Source organism: Chiloscyllium punctatum, chromosome 39 (assembly GCF_047496795.1).
Source record: "Chiloscyllium punctatum isolate Juve2018m chromosome 39, sChiPun1.3, whole genome shotgun sequence".
In the NCBI taxonomy this organism is placed as follows: domain Eukaryota; kingdom Metazoa; phylum Chordata; class Chondrichthyes; order Orectolobiformes; family Hemiscylliidae; genus Chiloscyllium; species Chiloscyllium punctatum.
Genome location: NC_092777.1, coordinates 62,360,177 through 62,378,568, shown reverse-complemented (window position 1 = coordinate 62,378,568; position 18,392 = coordinate 62,360,177). Strand labels below are relative to the sequence as shown.

General features: G+C 42.3%; 1 protein-coding gene across 1 annotated transcript in view; it reads left to right on the top strand.

Annotated features, from left to right (window-relative positions):
• The window catches only part of LOC140463782 (sodium-coupled monocarboxylate transporter 1-like), a 195,248-nt gene that overhangs the window by 111,311 nt on the left and 65,545 nt on the right, over positions 1 to 18,392 (top strand). Inside the window, exons 6-7 of the mRNA XM_072558091.1 lie at positions 5,178 to 5,332; positions 8,380 to 8,520. Coding sequence (XP_072414192.1) covers positions 5,178 to 5,332; positions 8,380 to 8,520 — 296 coding nt within the window. The remainder of the gene's footprint in view (positions 1 to 5,177; positions 5,333 to 8,379; positions 8,521 to 18,392) is intronic.

Below are 18,392 nucleotides of genomic sequence, written 5' to 3'. Positions count from 1 at the left end.
GAGATTACAGAGAGATAGGCAGAAATTTAAAAAGGAGGTCCTCAAGGGTAGTAATATCTGGATTACTCCCAGTGCTATGAACCAGTGAGAGCAGGAATAGGAGGATAGAGCAGATGAATGCATGGCTGAGGAGCTGGTGTATGGGAGAAGGATTCACATTTTTGGATCATTGGAATCTCTTTTGGGGTAGAAGTGACTTGTACAAGAAGGACGGATTGCACCTAAATTGGAAGGGGACTAATATACTGGCAGGGAGATTTGCTAGAACTGCTTGGGAGGATTTAAACTAGTAAGGTAGAGGGGTGGGACCCAGGGAGATAGTGAGGAAAGAGATCGATCTGGGACGAGTACAGCTGAGAACAGAAGTGAGTCAAACAGTCAGGGCAGGCAGGGACAAGGTAGGACTAATAAATTAAACTGCATTTATTTCAATGCAAGGGGCCTAACAGGGAAGGCAGATGAACTCAGGGTATGGTTAGGAACATGGGACTGGGATATCATAGCAATTACGGAAACATGGCTCAGGGATGGGCAGGACTGGCAGCTTAATGTTCCAGGATACAAATGCTACAGGAAGGATAGAAAGGGAGGCAAGAGAGGAGGGGGAGTGGCATTTTTGATAAGGGATAGCATTATAGCTGTGCTGAGGGAGGATATTCCTGGAAATACATCCAGGGAAGATGGTTGGGTGGAACTGAGAAATAAGAAAGGGATGATCACCTTATTGGGATTGTATTATAGATCCCCTAATAGTCAGAGGGAAATTGAGAAACAAACTTGTAAGGAGATCTCAGCTATCTGTAAGAATAATAGGGTAGTTATGGTAGGGGATTTTAACTTTCCAAACATCGACTGGGACTGCCATAGTGTTAACGGTTTAGATGGAGAGGAATTTCTTAAGTGTGTACAAGACAATTTTCTGATTCAGTATGTGGATGTACCTACTAGAGAAGGTGGAAAACTTGACCTACTCTTAGGAAATAAGGCAGGGCAGGTGACTGAGGTGTCAGTGGGGGAGCACTTTGGAGCCAGCGACCATAATTCTATTCCTTTTAAAATAGTGATGGAAAAGGATAGACCAGATCTAAAAGTTGAAGTTCTAAATTGGAGAAAGGCCAATTTTGACGGTATTAGGCAAAATCTGTCAAAAGCTGATTGGAGGCAGATGTTCACAGGTAAAGGGACGGCTGGAAAATTGGAAGGTTTCAGAAATGAGATAACAAGAGATCAGAGAAAGTATGTTCAGTCAGGGTGAAAGGGAAGGCTGGTAGGTAAAGGGAATGCTGGATGACTAAAGAAATTGAGGGTTTGGTTAAGAAAAAGAAGGAAGCATATGTCAGGTACAGACAGGATAGATCGAGTGAATCCTTAGAAGAGTATAAAGAAAGTAGGAGTATACTTAAGAGGGAAATCAGGAGGGCAAAGCGGGGACATGAGATAGCTTTGGCAAATAGAATTAAGGAGAATCCAAAGGGGTTTTACAAATATATTAAGGACAAAAGGGTAACTAGGGAGAGAATAGGGCCCCTCAAAGATCAGCAAGGAGGTCTTTGTGTGGAGCCACAGAAAATGAGGGAGATACTTAATGAATATTTTGCATCAGTATTTACTGTGGAAAAGGATATGGAAGATATAGACTGTAGGGAAATAGATGGTGACATCTTGCAAAATATCCAGATTACAGAGGAGGAAGTGCAGGATGTCTTGAAACGGTTAAAGGTGTTAAATCCCCAGGACCTGATCAGGTGTACCAGAGAACTCTGTGGGAAGCTAGAGAAGTGATTGCTGGGCCTCTTGCTGAGATATTTGTATCATCGATAGTCACAGGTGAGGTGCAGGAAGATTGGAGGATGGCAAACGTGGTGCCACTGTTTAAGAAGGGCGGTAAAGACAAGCCAGGGAACTATAGATGGGTGAGCCTGACCTCGGTGGTGGGCAAGTTGTTGGAGGGAATCCTGAGGACAGGATGTACATGTATTTGGAAAGGCAAGGACTGATTAGGGATAGTCACCATGGCTTTGTGCATGGGAAATCATGTCTCACAAACTTGATTGAGTTTTTTGAAGAAGTAACAAAGAAGATTGATGAGGGCAGAGTAGTAGATGTGATCTATATGCACTTTAGTAAGGCGTTCGACAAGGTTCCCCTGGGAGACTGATTAGCAAGGTTAGATCTCATGGAATACAGGGTGAGCTAGCCATTTGGATACAGAACTGGCTCAAAGGTAGAAGACAGAGGGTGGTGGTGGAGGGTTGATTTTCAGACCGTAGGCCTGTGAACAGTGGAGTGCCACAAGGATCGGTGCTGGGTCATCTTTTTATCATTTATGTAAACGATTTGGATGTGAACATAGGAGGTATGGTTAATAAGTTTGCAGATGCTACCAAACTTGGGGGTGTTGTGGACAGCAAAGAAAATTACCTCAGGGTAGAATGGGATCTTGATCAGATGGGCCAATGGGCTGAGGAATGGCAGATGGAGTTTAGCTAAACGTGAGATATTGCATTTTGGAAAAGCAAATCATATAAGGACTTATATACGTCATGATAAGGTCCTGGGGAATGTTGCTGAACAAAGAGACCTTGGAGTGCAGATTCATAGTTCCTTGAAATTAGAGTCATAGGTAGATAGGGTAGTGAAGGAGTTTGGGGTGCTTTCCTTTATTGGACAGAGTTGTGAGTGTAGGAGTTGGGAACGTTACGTTGTGGCTGGTGGTTAGGCCACTGTTGGAATACTGCATTCAACTCTGGTTTCCCTGCTACAGGAAAAATATTGTGAAATTTAAAAGGGTTCATAAAGGATTTACAAGGATGTTACTGGGATGAGAGGGCTTGAGCTATAGGGAGGGGCTGAGCAGGCTGAGCCCCGCCCCTCCAATCGCCAACAGGACAGAACCCCACTGGTCCTCACCTACCACCCCACCAACCTCCATATACATCATATCTTCCGTTGTCATTTCCGCCACCTCCAAACGGATCCCACCACCAGGGATATATTTCCCTCCCCTCCCCTATTAGCGTTCCGAAAACACCACTCCCTCCGTGACTCCCTCGTCAGGTCCACACCCCCCACCAACCCAACCTCCACTCCCGGCACCTTCCCCTGCAACCGCAAGAAATGCAAAACCTGCGCCCGCATCTCCCCCCTTACTTCCCTCCAAGGCCCCAAGGGATCCTTCCATATCCGCCACAAATTCACCTGCACCTCCACACACATCATTTACTGCATTCGCTGCACCCGATGTGGCCTCCTCTATATTGGGGAGACAGGCTGCCTACTTGTGGAACGTTCCAGAGAACATCTCTGGGACACCCGGACCAACCAACCCAACCACCCCTTGGCTCAACACTTCAACTCCCCCTCCCACTCCACCAAGGACACGCAGGTCCTTGGACTCCTCCATCGCCAGACCATAGCAACACGACGGCTGGAGGAAGAGCGCCTCATCTTCCGCCTAGGAATCCTCCAACCGCAAGGGATGAACTCAGATTTCCCCAGTTTCCTTATTTCCCCTCCCCCCACTTTGTCTCAGTCCCAACCCTCGAATTCAGCACCACCTTCCTAACCTGCAATCTTCTTCCTGACCCCTCCTCCCCCACCCCCGCTCCGGCCTATCACCCTCACCTTAACCTCCTTCCACCTATCGCATTTGCAACGCCCCTCCCCCAAGTCCTTCCTCCCTACCTTTTATCTTAGCCTGCTTGGCACACTCTCCTCATTCCTGAAGAAGGGCTCATGCCTGAAACGCCAATTCTCCTGCTCCTTGGATGCTGCCTGACCTGCCGCGCTTTTCCAGCAACATATTTTCAGCTCTCACTGTTATCTGTCTAATTAAGAACATGCAACTTTTAAAAAACTTTTGCATGAAGGAAACCACTTTATATCAGTACATCAGGGTAGCTTGCTGGGGCAGTTGAAGAACTGGACCCTACTCTCTTAGGTTATTAGAACCTAGTTAGTTTAGCTTATACGAACCATTGTTATGTTGTAATAGTGATGCTATTGGTAAATAAAGGGAATGACTAAAATTAAACTAATCTGTCTGTAAGAGGGTTTTCTATTCCAAACTTCCAAAGAGTACGATCTCCGGAACGAACCGAGAGGGAGGCTTTACAGGTTTGAGTCCACAAGGGATTCCCTGGGCCATCTCAAATCTCCACTTTAACATTCAGAGATGTTATTACATACCTCTGGAGCAAGTGGAACTTGAACCTGGTCCTCCTGGGTCAGAGGTAGGAACACTAACATAGCTCCACTATAGCATTAGCCTAGGGATCTGGATTGCCTTTCTTGTGATATTACCACTGCACCACTATTTGAGGCCTGATTCACAGCTGTCAGCTGGCCTTTCCAACCTAATTTTGAGCTGGTGATGTGTTGAGCTGGTACCTGGTAGTATGCTGTAGGATGAGGTCTAGAGCACTGGATTGAGAACAGAGTCTTGGTTAAGGAGATCCTTCCAGTGAGCCCTGACTGCCCCTCATTTGAATTCCACTCAGTTCTTAGCTCTAATTGGGATAGGTTCTTGGTTGTTCATATGCACAATATCCCAACTGGTCTCTGTGCAAAAATAATTTGCAACTTTTATCTAATTTTTCTGCCAATTTCTTTACATCTGTGCCTCTTGGTTATTGACCTTGAACGGAAATAGTTCCTACCTATATGATCTATTGTTTTATTTAACCTATTTTTCTAATCAACCTATTCAGGGATGCTTCAGGGTTGGGGACATTACCACTGCACCACAAGAGGGCCCTATATGCTCTATCTAGACTCTTCACAATTGTGCTTTTAAGTTAAATTTTGAATTAAACGTTTCCTTAGTCTAAACAAAAACTGAAAGAACTGTGGATGCTGGAAATAAGAAACAAAAACAGAAATTGCTGGAAAAGCTCAACAGGTCTGCCAGCACCTGTGCAGAGAAATCAGGGTTTAATATTTCAGGTCCAGTAACCCTTCCTCAGAACTGAAGAACCATCGGCTCTGAGAAAGGGTGACTAGACTCAAAATGTTAACTCTGATTTCTCTCCACAGATGCTGCCAGATCTGCTGAACTTTTCAGCAACTTCTATTTTTATTTCCTTGGTCTATGCTGTTTCAAAGAAAGATGAGCTCCATCTTCTTATGCTGTAAGTTCCTATTTAACAAACTTACCTTTATCTGTAATTTTGTCCTAGGGTGGTATCAAAGCTGTTGTTTGGACAGATGTATTCCAACTCTGTATAATGGTGATTAGCCTTCTGACTGTGCTGATTCAAGGATCAATTCATGTTGGAGGGCTCAACAAGATTTGGAACATTGGTGAAAATGGTGGCCGGATTAATTTTTTAGAGTGAGTATTTTGACATTTATAGGTGAAAGGAATAGTTATATCAAAAAGTTTGAGTTCTGGGAATTTCAAACATTTGAAAGGTCATAATTTAATCTGGTTTGATATTGCTGCACCTAGAATGGACTTGTGATTTTGACCTATATCATGGCACTATCAATGTAATTGGGATTAAAAGAAATGTCAATGTAATTGGACCCCAATATGCAATTAAGCAGCAGGCTAACCCGCTTAAGTTAAATTTTGTAAATTCTGTGTGAGATTTTGAGATTTAACACAATGCTATTACCACTAATTCTAGTTTAATTTGGTTAACTAGTAGGTTAAATTAAAAAATTAAAAGAATACTGGACCCTCTTGTGATGCAGTGGTAGTGTTCCTTCCATTGGCCTGTGAGGCCCGGGTCAAGTCCCGCTTGCTCCAGAGATGTGTACTAATGTATCTGAACAGGTTGATTAGAAAACAATAGATTAAATTTAAAAAAATAAAAATTAAGAGTAGAACCCTGAAAGTTAAAATCAGAATGATTGAAATCTCCTGGCATTTAAGAAACTCATCTTTAGCTGTGCTCTGAAAGATCACAGACTCGATTTTTACCTCACTCACATGCTAATTGGCAAATCTGATTAGATTATTGAACGTGTGATGTGGGAGAAATGAGATCTGCTTCATGGAGCATGAGCACCAGTACAGGGGTAAGTGAGATCTGTACAGATGGAGCAGTCTCCATCTAAATGTGCTGGTGCCAATGTTCTTGTCAACTGCATAACTAGGGAAGTAGCGAGGATTTTAAACTGAATAGTGGAGACAAAGGATCAGATTTGGGAAGATGTGGTAAAACAGTAGAGCAAGGTTAAAGACAAAAGTGAAAATGAGGACTTCAGATGCTGGAGATTTGAGTCGAGAGTGTGGTGCTGGAAAAGCACAGCAGGTCAGGCAGCATCTGAGGAGCAGGGGAATCGACGTTTTGGGCACAAGCCCTTCATCAGAACAAAGGTATTAATCCAGAAAATGATAAACAGACTGTGCCAGGAAGGGATGGAGAGGGGAACCCTTAAGAATAAACCAAAAAAAGACTAGAATTTACAAAAAGAATAAAACAAATGTCACTTTATCTGAATGCATATGGTATTCAAAACAAAACAGATGAACTGAGAGTGCAAATAGAAGTAAGTATGATCTGTAGCCATTTCAGAGTCCCTGCTACAGGATTGGTGCATGCATTATGATGGATACAGGAAATAAAGGAAGGACAGAAAGCTAGGAAAAGGTGGAGGGACGACTCTCTTAGTATTAGTGTAATGGAAAGGGATGACCTAAGTTCAATAAACGATTTGGGTAGAAATGAGAAATGATCAAGGCAGGAAGTCACTTCTGGGTGTATTGATCTAAAGAAAGTGAATCTGGAGAATTGAAAATGGAAAATAAGAAGACGGCACATGAATTGAACAGATATTTTGCATTGATCAACATTGCAGAGGATACCAATAACATCTCAGCGATTAAATCAGGAAATAGAAAGGTGAGAGGAACTAAGGGAAGTCATAATCATCTGAGAAGTGATGTTGAGTGATTTGTTGGAGATAAAGGTTGATAAGTACCTGAGTCCTGATGGAGTTCAGCCCAGGGTCTGAAAATCAAAAGTGGCTAGTGGGGTATTTAATACAGTACATTAGTTTTAATTTTCCAAAACTTCATTGATTCAGGGAACGTCTGATTGCAAATAGCAAATGTAACTCCTTTATTCAAAATGAAGGGAAATAGAAAGAAGGAAACTGCAGGCTCGCTATGTTAATATCTGTCAATGGACAAATGTTAGCAGCTATTATTAAAGAATTTTTAGCAGAGAACTTAGGTAAGTTCAAGGTAATTAATCAGTCAACATGATTTTGTGAGAGGGCATCATGTTTGATTATTGTATTAATTCTTTTGAGGAAGTAACATGTTTTGTGGACAAAAGGGAATTGATCAATGTACTGTTCTTAGGTTTCCAGAAGATGTTTGATAAAGTGTCATATCAAAGTTTATTGGAGAAAATAAAATCTCTTGGTGTGGGTAGCACATTAACATCGATAGAAGATTGGCTGGCGAACTGGAAACATATTGTTTTCATGTTGGCAAAATGTAACATGTGGTTTGCTACATGGTTTGGTGTTAGGACCTCAATTGTTTGCAATGTATATAAAAGACTTGGATGAAGGGACAGAAGTTGCCAAACTTGCTGATGTCACAAACATAGGTCGGAAAGTAAGTTGTGAAGAGGACTTAAGATGGATGTGCATAGTTAAGAGAGCGGGCAAGACATGAACATGTCCATTTTGGCTGGAAGAATAAAAAAGCATAGCATCTAAATGGTGAGAGGTTCCAGAACTTTGTGATGCAGAGAGAACTGGGTGTCCTAGTGTATGAATGTTAATATGCAGATACAAATAACTAAGAAATATAAGTGATAATGTTGTCATTTAGCATGAGTGCATTTGAATACAATGTGAGGAGCTAATGCTTCAGTTTTACAGGGCATTGGTGTAACTATATCTGGAACCTGCACATTGTTGGTCACTTTATTAGAGAAAGGGTTTACATGCTATGGAATCATTTCAGAGAAGACTTAACATCTGGAATAAGTTTATTGTCTTCTGAGGAAAGGTTGGATGGACTCTGATTGTATCCACAGGAGTTTAGAATAGTAGAGGAGTAACTTGATTGAAATGTGAAAGCTCCTGAATTGTTGATGTGGAGAGGATGGTTCCTCCTACAGGAGAGTTAAGAACTAGGAATCACTGTTTAAAAAATGTAGGGATTGTGCTTTTAAAAAAGATGATGCAAAAGAGGGTTGTGGGATGTTGGAACTCACTTCCTGACAAAAGGCAGAGTTCTTGGTAGAGGTGAATTGTGGACCAGGCTCAAGGAGTGAATGTCTTACTCCTGTTCCTTGATCGAATGTTCGTATGTGCATCTTTTGATTTTCAGATGGATAATGTAAAGATAAAGAGAAGTTCTACAAGAGAATTAATAGGTGCTCAAATAATTGGAGAATATTTTTATTTTAGTTTTGATCCTGATCCAAGAAGAAGACATACATTTTGGACTATATTAGTAGGAGGTACATTTGGATGGACAGCAACGTATAGTTGTAATCAAGCGCAAGTACAAAGATACCTGGCTTGTAGGAGTGAAAATGAAGCAAAAAAGTAAGTTATCATTTAATTAAAACTAAGTTTGAATTCTTAGTTATGAATGTGCTTCAACACCTTTTTATATCTTGGATTTCCTGTGGAGTCCTTCATAAATTTGAAACTAATTACACTTCAGTAATTGATGCATTTTACTTATCAATAGACTTACAATTTTATCATGAGTCTGGACTTTGACTACACTTAGAACTTGGACTTTTGAAAATTTGTCAACATATTGCAACCACTACGTAAATCATTGAGAGTAATTTCTTTTCAATAGACACTCGAGCTTTATTTCATTTCACTATGAATCTAAATGTCTCCTGAAGGAGGATACTGGTTGGAATCTTGTGCTCCTGATTGTGGTGAGGCTGGAGACAAGAAGGTACATAACTAATAAATATTGGGTATTAGCATAACCAAACAATACTGACATTTTAATAAAAGGAAAATTTGACCAGTGCTGGAATTCTGAAATAAAAATAGTACTGAAGAAACTCAGGTATGGCAGCACCTGTAGAGAGAGAAACCAAGTTAATATTTCAAGTCCAGCATGAGTCTAATCTGGAGCTCACTACTTTTGAAGTTGGCTACTTGTGTCCACTAGAAGAAAATCATGATGACAGCTGGCGTATCGAAGATAAGTCCTATCCCTGTTCCCATAGAATTGACAAATAGCAACAGAGGAATGACTCTACCACAGTAGTTATCATCATAATAGTTGTGATAGTTTTCATATCTGGTTTTAACTGAGATGGTAACTGGGAGAAATTCTGCAGCTTGCATGTCTCACACTTAAAAAGTCTGGACTTTCTCATTTAATGAAAACTTGTTGAACAACCTTAGATGCAGACACAGAAGTATATCAAGCTAACTGTCACTTAGAAATCTTTTTATGTGGGCTACAAATGTATCACGCTTGAACTATTAATAAAACCTTCATAAATAAAAATGGAAAGAACTGCAGATGCTATAAATCAAAACAAAAATAGAAATTACTGAAAAAGCTTAGCAGGTCTGGCAACATCTGTGGAGAGAAATCAGTATTAATGTTTTGGGTTGTGACCCTTCCTCAGAACTGAATGAAGCCCTCACTTCCGTTTAATATATTCCAAATTTGTCAGCACTGTCTGAAATTATGGGCAACCTATGGTAAGAAAACAGCCTGATAGATCTTTAGATTAAAGTTCTATGTTATTGCTGTTATGCCTGTAACTGCCACAATTTTACAGTTTTGTGGAAATGGTGTGTGGGTGTGTAGTGATCGGAACCAGGTGGATCTCGTCGAGTATGAGATCCTTGATTAGGGTTGTTTACCTGGGCCATTCAGGAAGCCCTGGCTGTCGAATGTAAACAGGGGATACACCTGTGCCCCGCTGTTCCTGGAGAAGGAGCACGAGGTGTCTACCAACACCCTCTAAGTTTTCAGGGAGAGGTGGGTACCGCAGGGAGTGGAGTGCATTATTTCCCCCTCCAACTCTATTTTGATTTAATCTCTGCCCACCCCTTCACTGTTTGATGACACAGCATTGCCCTCTGAGAAGGACAGTGCTTATCACCAGGCACTCTGGTGTTCCCTTTCTTCCTGGTGGTGGAAAATGAATAAAGAGCTATATACCTGTTGTCTTTCACTGTGTCTCACAATTGCACACGCACATCATGGGTGTTGGGGAAAATATAAGCACTTACCTCAGTTAGACGGTAGTGTGGGAGTAAGAAAAAAAAAGAAAAAAAACAGGAGATTTTGAATCTCCAAAAAAAAGGAGGAAAAAATATAAACAGGGGATACATCTGTGCCTGAGTGTCCCTGGAGAAGGAGCACATGGTGTCTGCCAACATCCTCGAGATTTTCAGGGAGAGGTGGGCACCACAGGGAGTGGAGTGTTTTATTTCCCCCTCTGACTCTATTTTGATTTAATCCCTCCCCTCCCCTTCACTTTTTGGATCATGCAGCATTGCCCTTTGATGAGAATGGCACTGCTTGTCACTGGCCACTCTGGTGTTCCCTTCCTTCCTGGTGGTGGAAATTGAATAAAGATTTAAACACCTGTTGTTCTTCACTGTGTCTCACACCTGCACACACACATGATCGATACTGGGGAAAATATGCCGCTGTTAGGTGGTAATGTGTGGGAAATTTTAAAAAATTAACCAGGCGATTTAGTAGTAAGAGGCTAGGGTCCAAATCTATTGGCATGGAATTGGTTGAGAAAGATTCACTGAGATTGGCTTAATATTTTTGGTTCAAAAATGGCTGCCTCAGTGAAGTCCTAGTCAAATACCCAGGAGTTTTTCAGGAATGGCTTGGGACTATTACTGGGGCCAAAGCCACTTTACATGTTGATCAGGAAGCAATTCTGTGATTTTGCAAGGCCTGCCAGGGACCATTTACATTCCTGGCAGAAATAGAGACAATAGTCAGGAGGCTGGAGAGTGAAGGAATCATCAAACCAGAGCAGTTTGCGGAATAGGCAGCGATTATGAAACCTGACGGCTGAGTTTGCCTTTGTGAGGATTTTAAACAAACGGTAAACCGCTTTTCACAGCTAGATAAATATCCAACCTCTCGTATACAGGACTTGTACAGAAAGTTGGCGGTGGGGGGCTGTCCTTTACGAAGCTGGATATGAGCCATACCTTCCTGCAATAGAGACTGGATGAGGAGTCCCAAAAGTATGGCACAATTAACATCCATGAGGGTTTCTGCCTGTATACAAGGCTGCCATCTGAGGGTGTCATCAGCCTGTGCTGTTTTCCAGCGGGCCCTGGTGAACATTTTACAAGGGCTACCCCAGGTTGCTTATTATCTGGATAACGTGCTAATAACATGGAAGACCAATAAATGGCCCTTGGAGAACTTGGACATAGTGCTTAAACGTTTCTCCCAGGTAGAGGTATGCCCTAGAAAGAAAAATTATGTATTACACATGTCCTAAGGGACCTACTTGTCAACAAAACCAGGTTACAACTGTTGGAAAATAAAGTGAGGGTGGTCAAAGGACCCCTGGCTCCCATGTTTGTACCAGAACTCAGATATTTCCTTGGGCAAGTGAATTATTATGGAAAATTCATACATAACCTGGCCTCCATCTTGGCACCCTTATACCTGCTATTGAAATAGGTTCAACCTTGGAAATTGCCGCATAGACAAGAAGTAGCCTTTAAAGAAGTGAAAAAGCAGCTATTATCATCTCAGATATAGGGCCACTTCAATCTGAAGTGAGAGGTGGTACTGACATGTGATGCCTCCCCAAATGGTATCGATATAATGTTGCCACACTGGTGACCCAACACCCAATAGTCCCGGATCTTGGCTGATGCAGAATACAAGTATGCCCAGATGGAGAAGGAAGGTTTGGTGGTCATCTTTGGTGTGATGATATTCCACCAGTACCTTTACAGATGGGAATTTATCATAGTAACAGATCATAAACCCCTCCTAGGGCCACTGAAGAAAGACCATACGGCGCCCATAGCTTCCAGTAGAACTCAGCAGTCGGCTCTTATTTTCAATATGTACAGGTACAAATTAGAACACTGTCCAGGGCACCAAGTGGCTGATGTGATTGCCTTGATCTGCCTCCCACAGGCAGATGCTCCACCGGTGGTCCCTCCCTGGAAAGTCCATTCTAGACATCCTTCCGGTTACTGCTGACAATGTCTGACTGTGGGCACAAAAAGATCCTGTCCTAGCAATACTAAAACAGCTGGTGGTAATGGGGTCATCACAACCAGGATTAAAACATTTCTAGACCCATTGAGACCAGATCACTGTAAAGGATGACTACAGGAAGCAAGAGTAATTGTCCTGAGTAAAGGTTCCAACCTGATACTGGCTGAACTCCACTAGGTTCATTCAGGGGTTTACAAGATGAAGATATGTCTGGTGGCTAAGGTTGGATGCTGACATAGCTGTGTTGGTGGGACAGTGCTCAGAGTGCCAATAAAGACAAAAATAGTTACCAGTGATGCTCCTACATTTGTGAGATTGGCCGAGTTAACCCTGGATTCAGTTACATAACAACTATGCTGGTCCTATCATGGGCTCAGTATTCCTGGTAATTATGGATCCCCATTCAAAGTGGTTGGATGTACATAAAGTTTGTTTGGCAAACCTAGGGTTGACAGTTGAGAAGCTGCGAGCATCATTTGCGATGAACGGATTCCCAGAAATATTGGTCATGGACAATGGGACATAAGGATAGCTCCATACCATTCACCATCCAATGGTGTGGCAGGATGAGTGGTCCAAACGTTGAAGGTTGGCTTAAAGAAGCAGCCTACAGCCTCACTCAACACCAAACTGTCCCAGTTCCTGTTTGATTTATAGTACCACCCCTCATACAACTACAAGGATAGCTCCAGCAATGTTGCTGATGGGAAGAAGACTCCGCACCAGGTTAAACCTGATATTCCCAGACCCCGGGGAAGAGTGTGAAACAGCAGCTGGAATGCCAATGCCGGCTGTCTGCCTCCTCTAAATGAGAGAGAGAGAGAGCTTAATTCAGGATACAAAATTTGGTGCTGAAACCATATAAATGACCTTGGGATGGGTATGAGGTGACATTGATGCAAGGTCAGCTCCTGTGATTTCCAAAGTTCAGTTAGGTGAGGCGATCCTGAACAAACATGTGATCACCTGAAAGCTGTTTCCTCACAAAAGGGCAGGATAAAAGTATGCCTTGCCCCTCAGAACAGCCAGAAGGCCTGTCAGAAATCATGGGTTCTCCCCCTCCGTTTAATGTCAGCATCCAAGATGGATGCAGTCTCAGTAGACTTACCACCGGAAGAAGAGGAGGAACTTTCCCAAGATGCTCTGGATGCAAGAGAAGGGCTATGGTCTGGTACACGTCACTCGTGTCAGAGTCTGAACCAGAGGAACTGGATCTAGGGTGAAAATGTTGCAAGAAAATCTTCAAGAGAAAGACCAAGCCTACATAGGAGGTGAGGGATGTATTTATTGGAATCAGGAACTTATTTGGAGTTGTTATCCTGGGCCAATCAGGAAGTCCTGGCTGACCAATGTAAACAGGAGATTTAGGTTCTCTTCAGTTTAGGGGACTGATTCTGCACTGGCTGGCCAAAGCAGTGTCCTGTACACAGGTAAATAAAGGGTGACCAGTGATGGGATACTGGCCTTTGTGCAGTTATTTTAGGGTTGCTCACTCATGGTCTAATTGAGGCCCTGAAGTGTGCAATTAATACCTGTTTAATTAATTGAATTGAATTTATTGTCACGCGTACTGAGGAACAGTGAAAAGCTTTGTCTTGCGAGCAATACAGGCAGATCATATTGTTAAGTAGCATAGATAGTAAGTAATAGGTAAACAGCTGCACAAACAGGTACAGGCGAATGTTAAGAGTTTGTGAGACCATTCAGTATTCTAATAATAGTAGGGGAGAAGCTGTTGCGAAACTGGCTGGTGCATGTGCTCAGGCTTCTGTACCTTCTCATCGATAGTCGATGTTGTAGAAAAACATAGCCAGGGTGGGATGGATCTTTAAGAATGCTGGCAACCTTTCCTTGACAGCGGGCCTGGTAGTTGGATTCTATAGATGGGAGGTTGGTCTTTGTGATTGTCCGGGCTGAGTTCACCACTCTCTGTAACCGTCTCCGATCTTGAATGGTACAGTTGCCATGCCAGGTAGTAATACATCCAGACAGAATGCTCTCGATGACGCACCTATAAAAGTTGGCAAGGGTATTCGCCTTCTTGCCAAATTTTCTCAGCTGCCTGAGGAAGAAGAGACATTGTTGGGCCTTTGTAACAAGTGCATCCACATGAAGAGTCCAAGAAAGCGTGTTGTGGATGACCATGCCTAGGAGCTTGACACTCTCCACTTGTTCCACCTCTGTGCTATTAATGTGTAGAGGGGCATGAGTATCATCCTGCCGAAAGTCAATAATGAGTTCCTTTGTTTTGTTGGTATTGAGAGCTAGGTTGTTATCAGTGCACCATTTTTCCAGGTCTTCCACCTCAAGTCTATAGTTTGTTTCGCCATCTGAGATTTGACCGACTTTGTTGGTATAATGCTTCATTTTGCAGCCATTTTGATTTTACAGATCACGCTATATATGTGGGTAGGTAATATCTTGTGGGCTGCTGGTCAGTGAAGGAGAAGTAGGAATGTTGGGTTCCTTTTCCCTGGCCATTTGTCCAGTTAGAACCCCAACAAGATCATAGACTGAGTTTGGAGGTGTTCATTGTTCCACTTCTTCCTGCAATACTGGCTGATATGGTGTGGCACTGAGTCTACTAGCTTACGATCACTGGCAGCCTTCTGAGGCAAATGAAGTTCCACATTAACTAAAAGATTAGAGCAGAACAAGCTGGGCAAACTGAAGCAAGCTCACACCCAAAATTTACTCTATAGTCCAGGATGTCCACCCATTTCATATCTTCCAGTTCAATGTCTCCCCATACTTCAATATATAGGCGAACCTTCAATGCAGCATCTTAATATATAACAACATGAGAGTTCTTGCCCAAATATAGCATTGGTATAAATAATCTGGTAAAAAACTCAGAATGAAGACATACACTTCTTTCTGCACTGCTCAAAACTCCCTGATATTTACACACATGGTTTTCAGTAAAACAAAGTCAAGAACATCTTATTGAGACCTTGCTGTCCCTGGATGGCAAACATCCAAAGAAATGTGCTGCTTTTTCTCCATTATAGTGCTTTGTTTAGGTATGACTTGTGGATCAGTATTGCAAAAGATGCTTGACGACTTCAGGGGCACATTAGGATTATGGGACATGGGTCTCCTCTTTCATGGTACTTTATTCCTTGGAAGAATCTGCTTTGGTTAGATATCTCAAACTTCTTGTGTCAGAAGTGTGGTCTTCTCCACTGGCTCACTGAGGGGAATATTTAGAGCTGTAAGAGATGGCATGCTTGGGCAAGTCAATGCTCAGATTATTGGGATGACTGGGCTAATTTTAATCTGGATTGCCTGAGCATGTGCAGATTACAAAATTTTCTGGTATACAATATGCATATTAAAAGAAATTACAGGATAAATGTATGAGTTTATCATTTTGTGAGAACTTGAGATTTCTTCCACCTTTACAAAGTTAAGGAAGAGAAAGCAATTGTAGATTAAAAGTCCAAAGCCTGTGTTTCAGTCAAATTAGGACATTGTATTTGATTAGTTTGTTAATTAGAAAGAATAAAGCCCTGGTCTAGATGTATTGTTCCAACTTATTAAAGCACAGGGAAGAGTTGGTGAATTAGATTGGGAGTAAGAAACTTAGGTTAGAAATAACTGTGCCAAGCTTAAATAAAAGTAATTACAGAGGAGTGAAGACTGAGTTAGCTGGAATGGACTGAAAAGAAGTTTGACAGCAAAGAAGGTTAACGAATAAGGGCAGACCTTGAAGGAAATCATTCATGAATCGCAATAAAGATGTATCACAGTGAGAAAGAAGGATTCTAGGAAAGGGATTTGCTAGCCATGATTAACTAGGGTTTAAGAAACAGTATCAAATTGAAAGGAAAAAATAAGACCATAAGAAATAGGAGTGGAAGATAGGCCATTCAGCCCATTGAGTCCACTCCGCCATTCAATCATGGCTGATGGACATTTCAACGCCACTTACCCACACTCTCCCTGTTTCCCTTAATTCATTACGAGATTAAGAATTTATCAATCTTTGCCTTGAAGACATTTAACATTCCGGCCTCCACTGCACTCTGTGGCAGTGAATTCCACAGGCCCAACACTCTCTGGCTAAATGAGTAATGCGGCAAAGATTAGTGATAAACTAGATGATTCAGAAAGTTTCAAAAATCTGCAAAAGATGAACAGAACAAAAGAATGAGAGGGAAGATAAACCTTTGAGAGTAAAGTTGCAAGTAATATCAAGATGGACAGCATGAGCTTCTTTAAATAAATACAAAGGAATAGAGAGGCCAAAGTGAACATAGATCTGTTAGAGAGTAAACTCTGAAAATAATAATGGAGAACCAGGAAATGGCAGAGGAGTTGAATAAATATCCTGCGTCAGTATTAATGGTAAAAGACATTGATAGAATAAGAATAAATAATCCAGTGTCAAAAAAGGAGAGTAAATGAATACACCAACTATGACTAGAGAAAAAAAGTACTAGAGAAACTAATGGGACTAAAAACTGATATGTTCCATAATCTTGATGGGATGCAAACTAGAATATTAAAGTAAGTTGCTACAATGATAGTGGATGCACTGATAGAATGTCTTCCAAGAAACTGTAGGTTCTGGAAATGTACTGGAGGATTGGAAAACTGCCAATATAGATGTAGTTATTCAAAGGTAAGGAGACAAAAATAAAGTATTGACCTGTTTCTGTATTATTCATCTGAGATATTTGTTGCTCAGGTTGAGGTTCTGGATGTAGGTTTGCTCACTGAGCTGGAAGGTTAATTTTCAGACGTTTTGTCACCATACTAGGTAACATCTTCAGTGAGCCTCCAGATGAAGCACCGGTGGTGTAGCCCGCTTTCTACCTCTATGTTTGGGTTAACATATAAATAGAAAGCAGGCTACACCACTGGTGCTTCATTCAGAGGCTCACTGAAGATGTTACCTAGTATGGTGATGAAATGTCTGAAAATGTATTTTCCAGCTCAGTGAGCAACCTACATCCAGATTTGAGAGATGTGGGCATCGCTGGCTGGCCAGCATTTATTGCCAGTCTCTAGTTGCCCTTGAGAAGGTGGTGGTAAGCTACCTGCTTGAAACACTGGAGTTTACCTGCTGTGGGTTGACCCACAATACCATTAGGGAGGGAATTCCCAGACTTTGAACGAGAGCAGTGAAGGAAAGGATGATATATTTCCAAGCCAGGATGCTGAGTAGCTTGGAGGGGAATTTTGAAAGTGGTGGTGTTCCCATATATCTGCTGCCTTGTCCTTCTAGATGAAATGGTTGTAGGTTTGGAAGGTGCTATCTGAGGATCTTTGGTGAATTTCTGCAGTAGCTACTGAGTGTCAGTGGTGTAAGGAATGGATTCTTGTGGATGTAATGTCAATCAAGCGGGCTGCTTTGTCTTGGGTCGTGTCAAGATTCTTGAGTGTTGTTGAGTCTGCACTCATCCAGGCGAGTGGGATGTATTCCATCATACCCCTGACTTGTGCTTTGTAATGTGGACAGAGTTTGGGGAGTCAAGAGGTGAGTTACAGTACTCCTAACTTATGACCTGCTCTTGTAGCCACTGTGTTAATGTGGAGAAAGTGAGGACTGCAGATGCTGGAGATCATAGTTGAGAGTGTGGTGCTGGAAAAGCACAACAGGTCAGGCAACATCTGAGGAGCAGGAGAATTGATGTTTCAGGCATAAGCCTTCATCGGGAATGCGGCTTATGGGCCAGGGGGCTGAGCGATAAATGAGAGGGGGTGGGGGCTGGGGGGATGGTAGCTGAGAATGTGATAGGTTGATGAAGGTAGGGGTAATGGTGATAGGTCGGACAGGAGGGGGGAGCGGATAGGTGGGAAGGATGATGGACAAGTCAAGAGGTTGGTGCCGAGTTGGAAGGTTAGGACTGGAATAATGTTGAGGAGAGGGGAAATGGGGAAACTGGTGAAATCCACATTAATCCCATATGGTTGCAGTGTCCCAAGGTGGAAGATGAGGTGTTCTTCCTCCAGACATCGGGTGGTTAGGGTTTGGTGATGGAGGAGGCCTAGGACCTGCATGCCCTTGGTGGATTGGGAGGGCAAGTTAAAATGTTCAGCCAAGGGACAGTGGGGTTGGTTGGTGCGGGTGTCCCAGAGATGTTCTCTGAAACGATCTGCAAGTTGGTGTCCTGTCTCTCCGATGTAGAGGAGACCACATCGGGTGCAATGGATACAGTAGAAGATGTGTAAATTTCTGTCAGATGTGGAAGGATCCTTTGGGGCC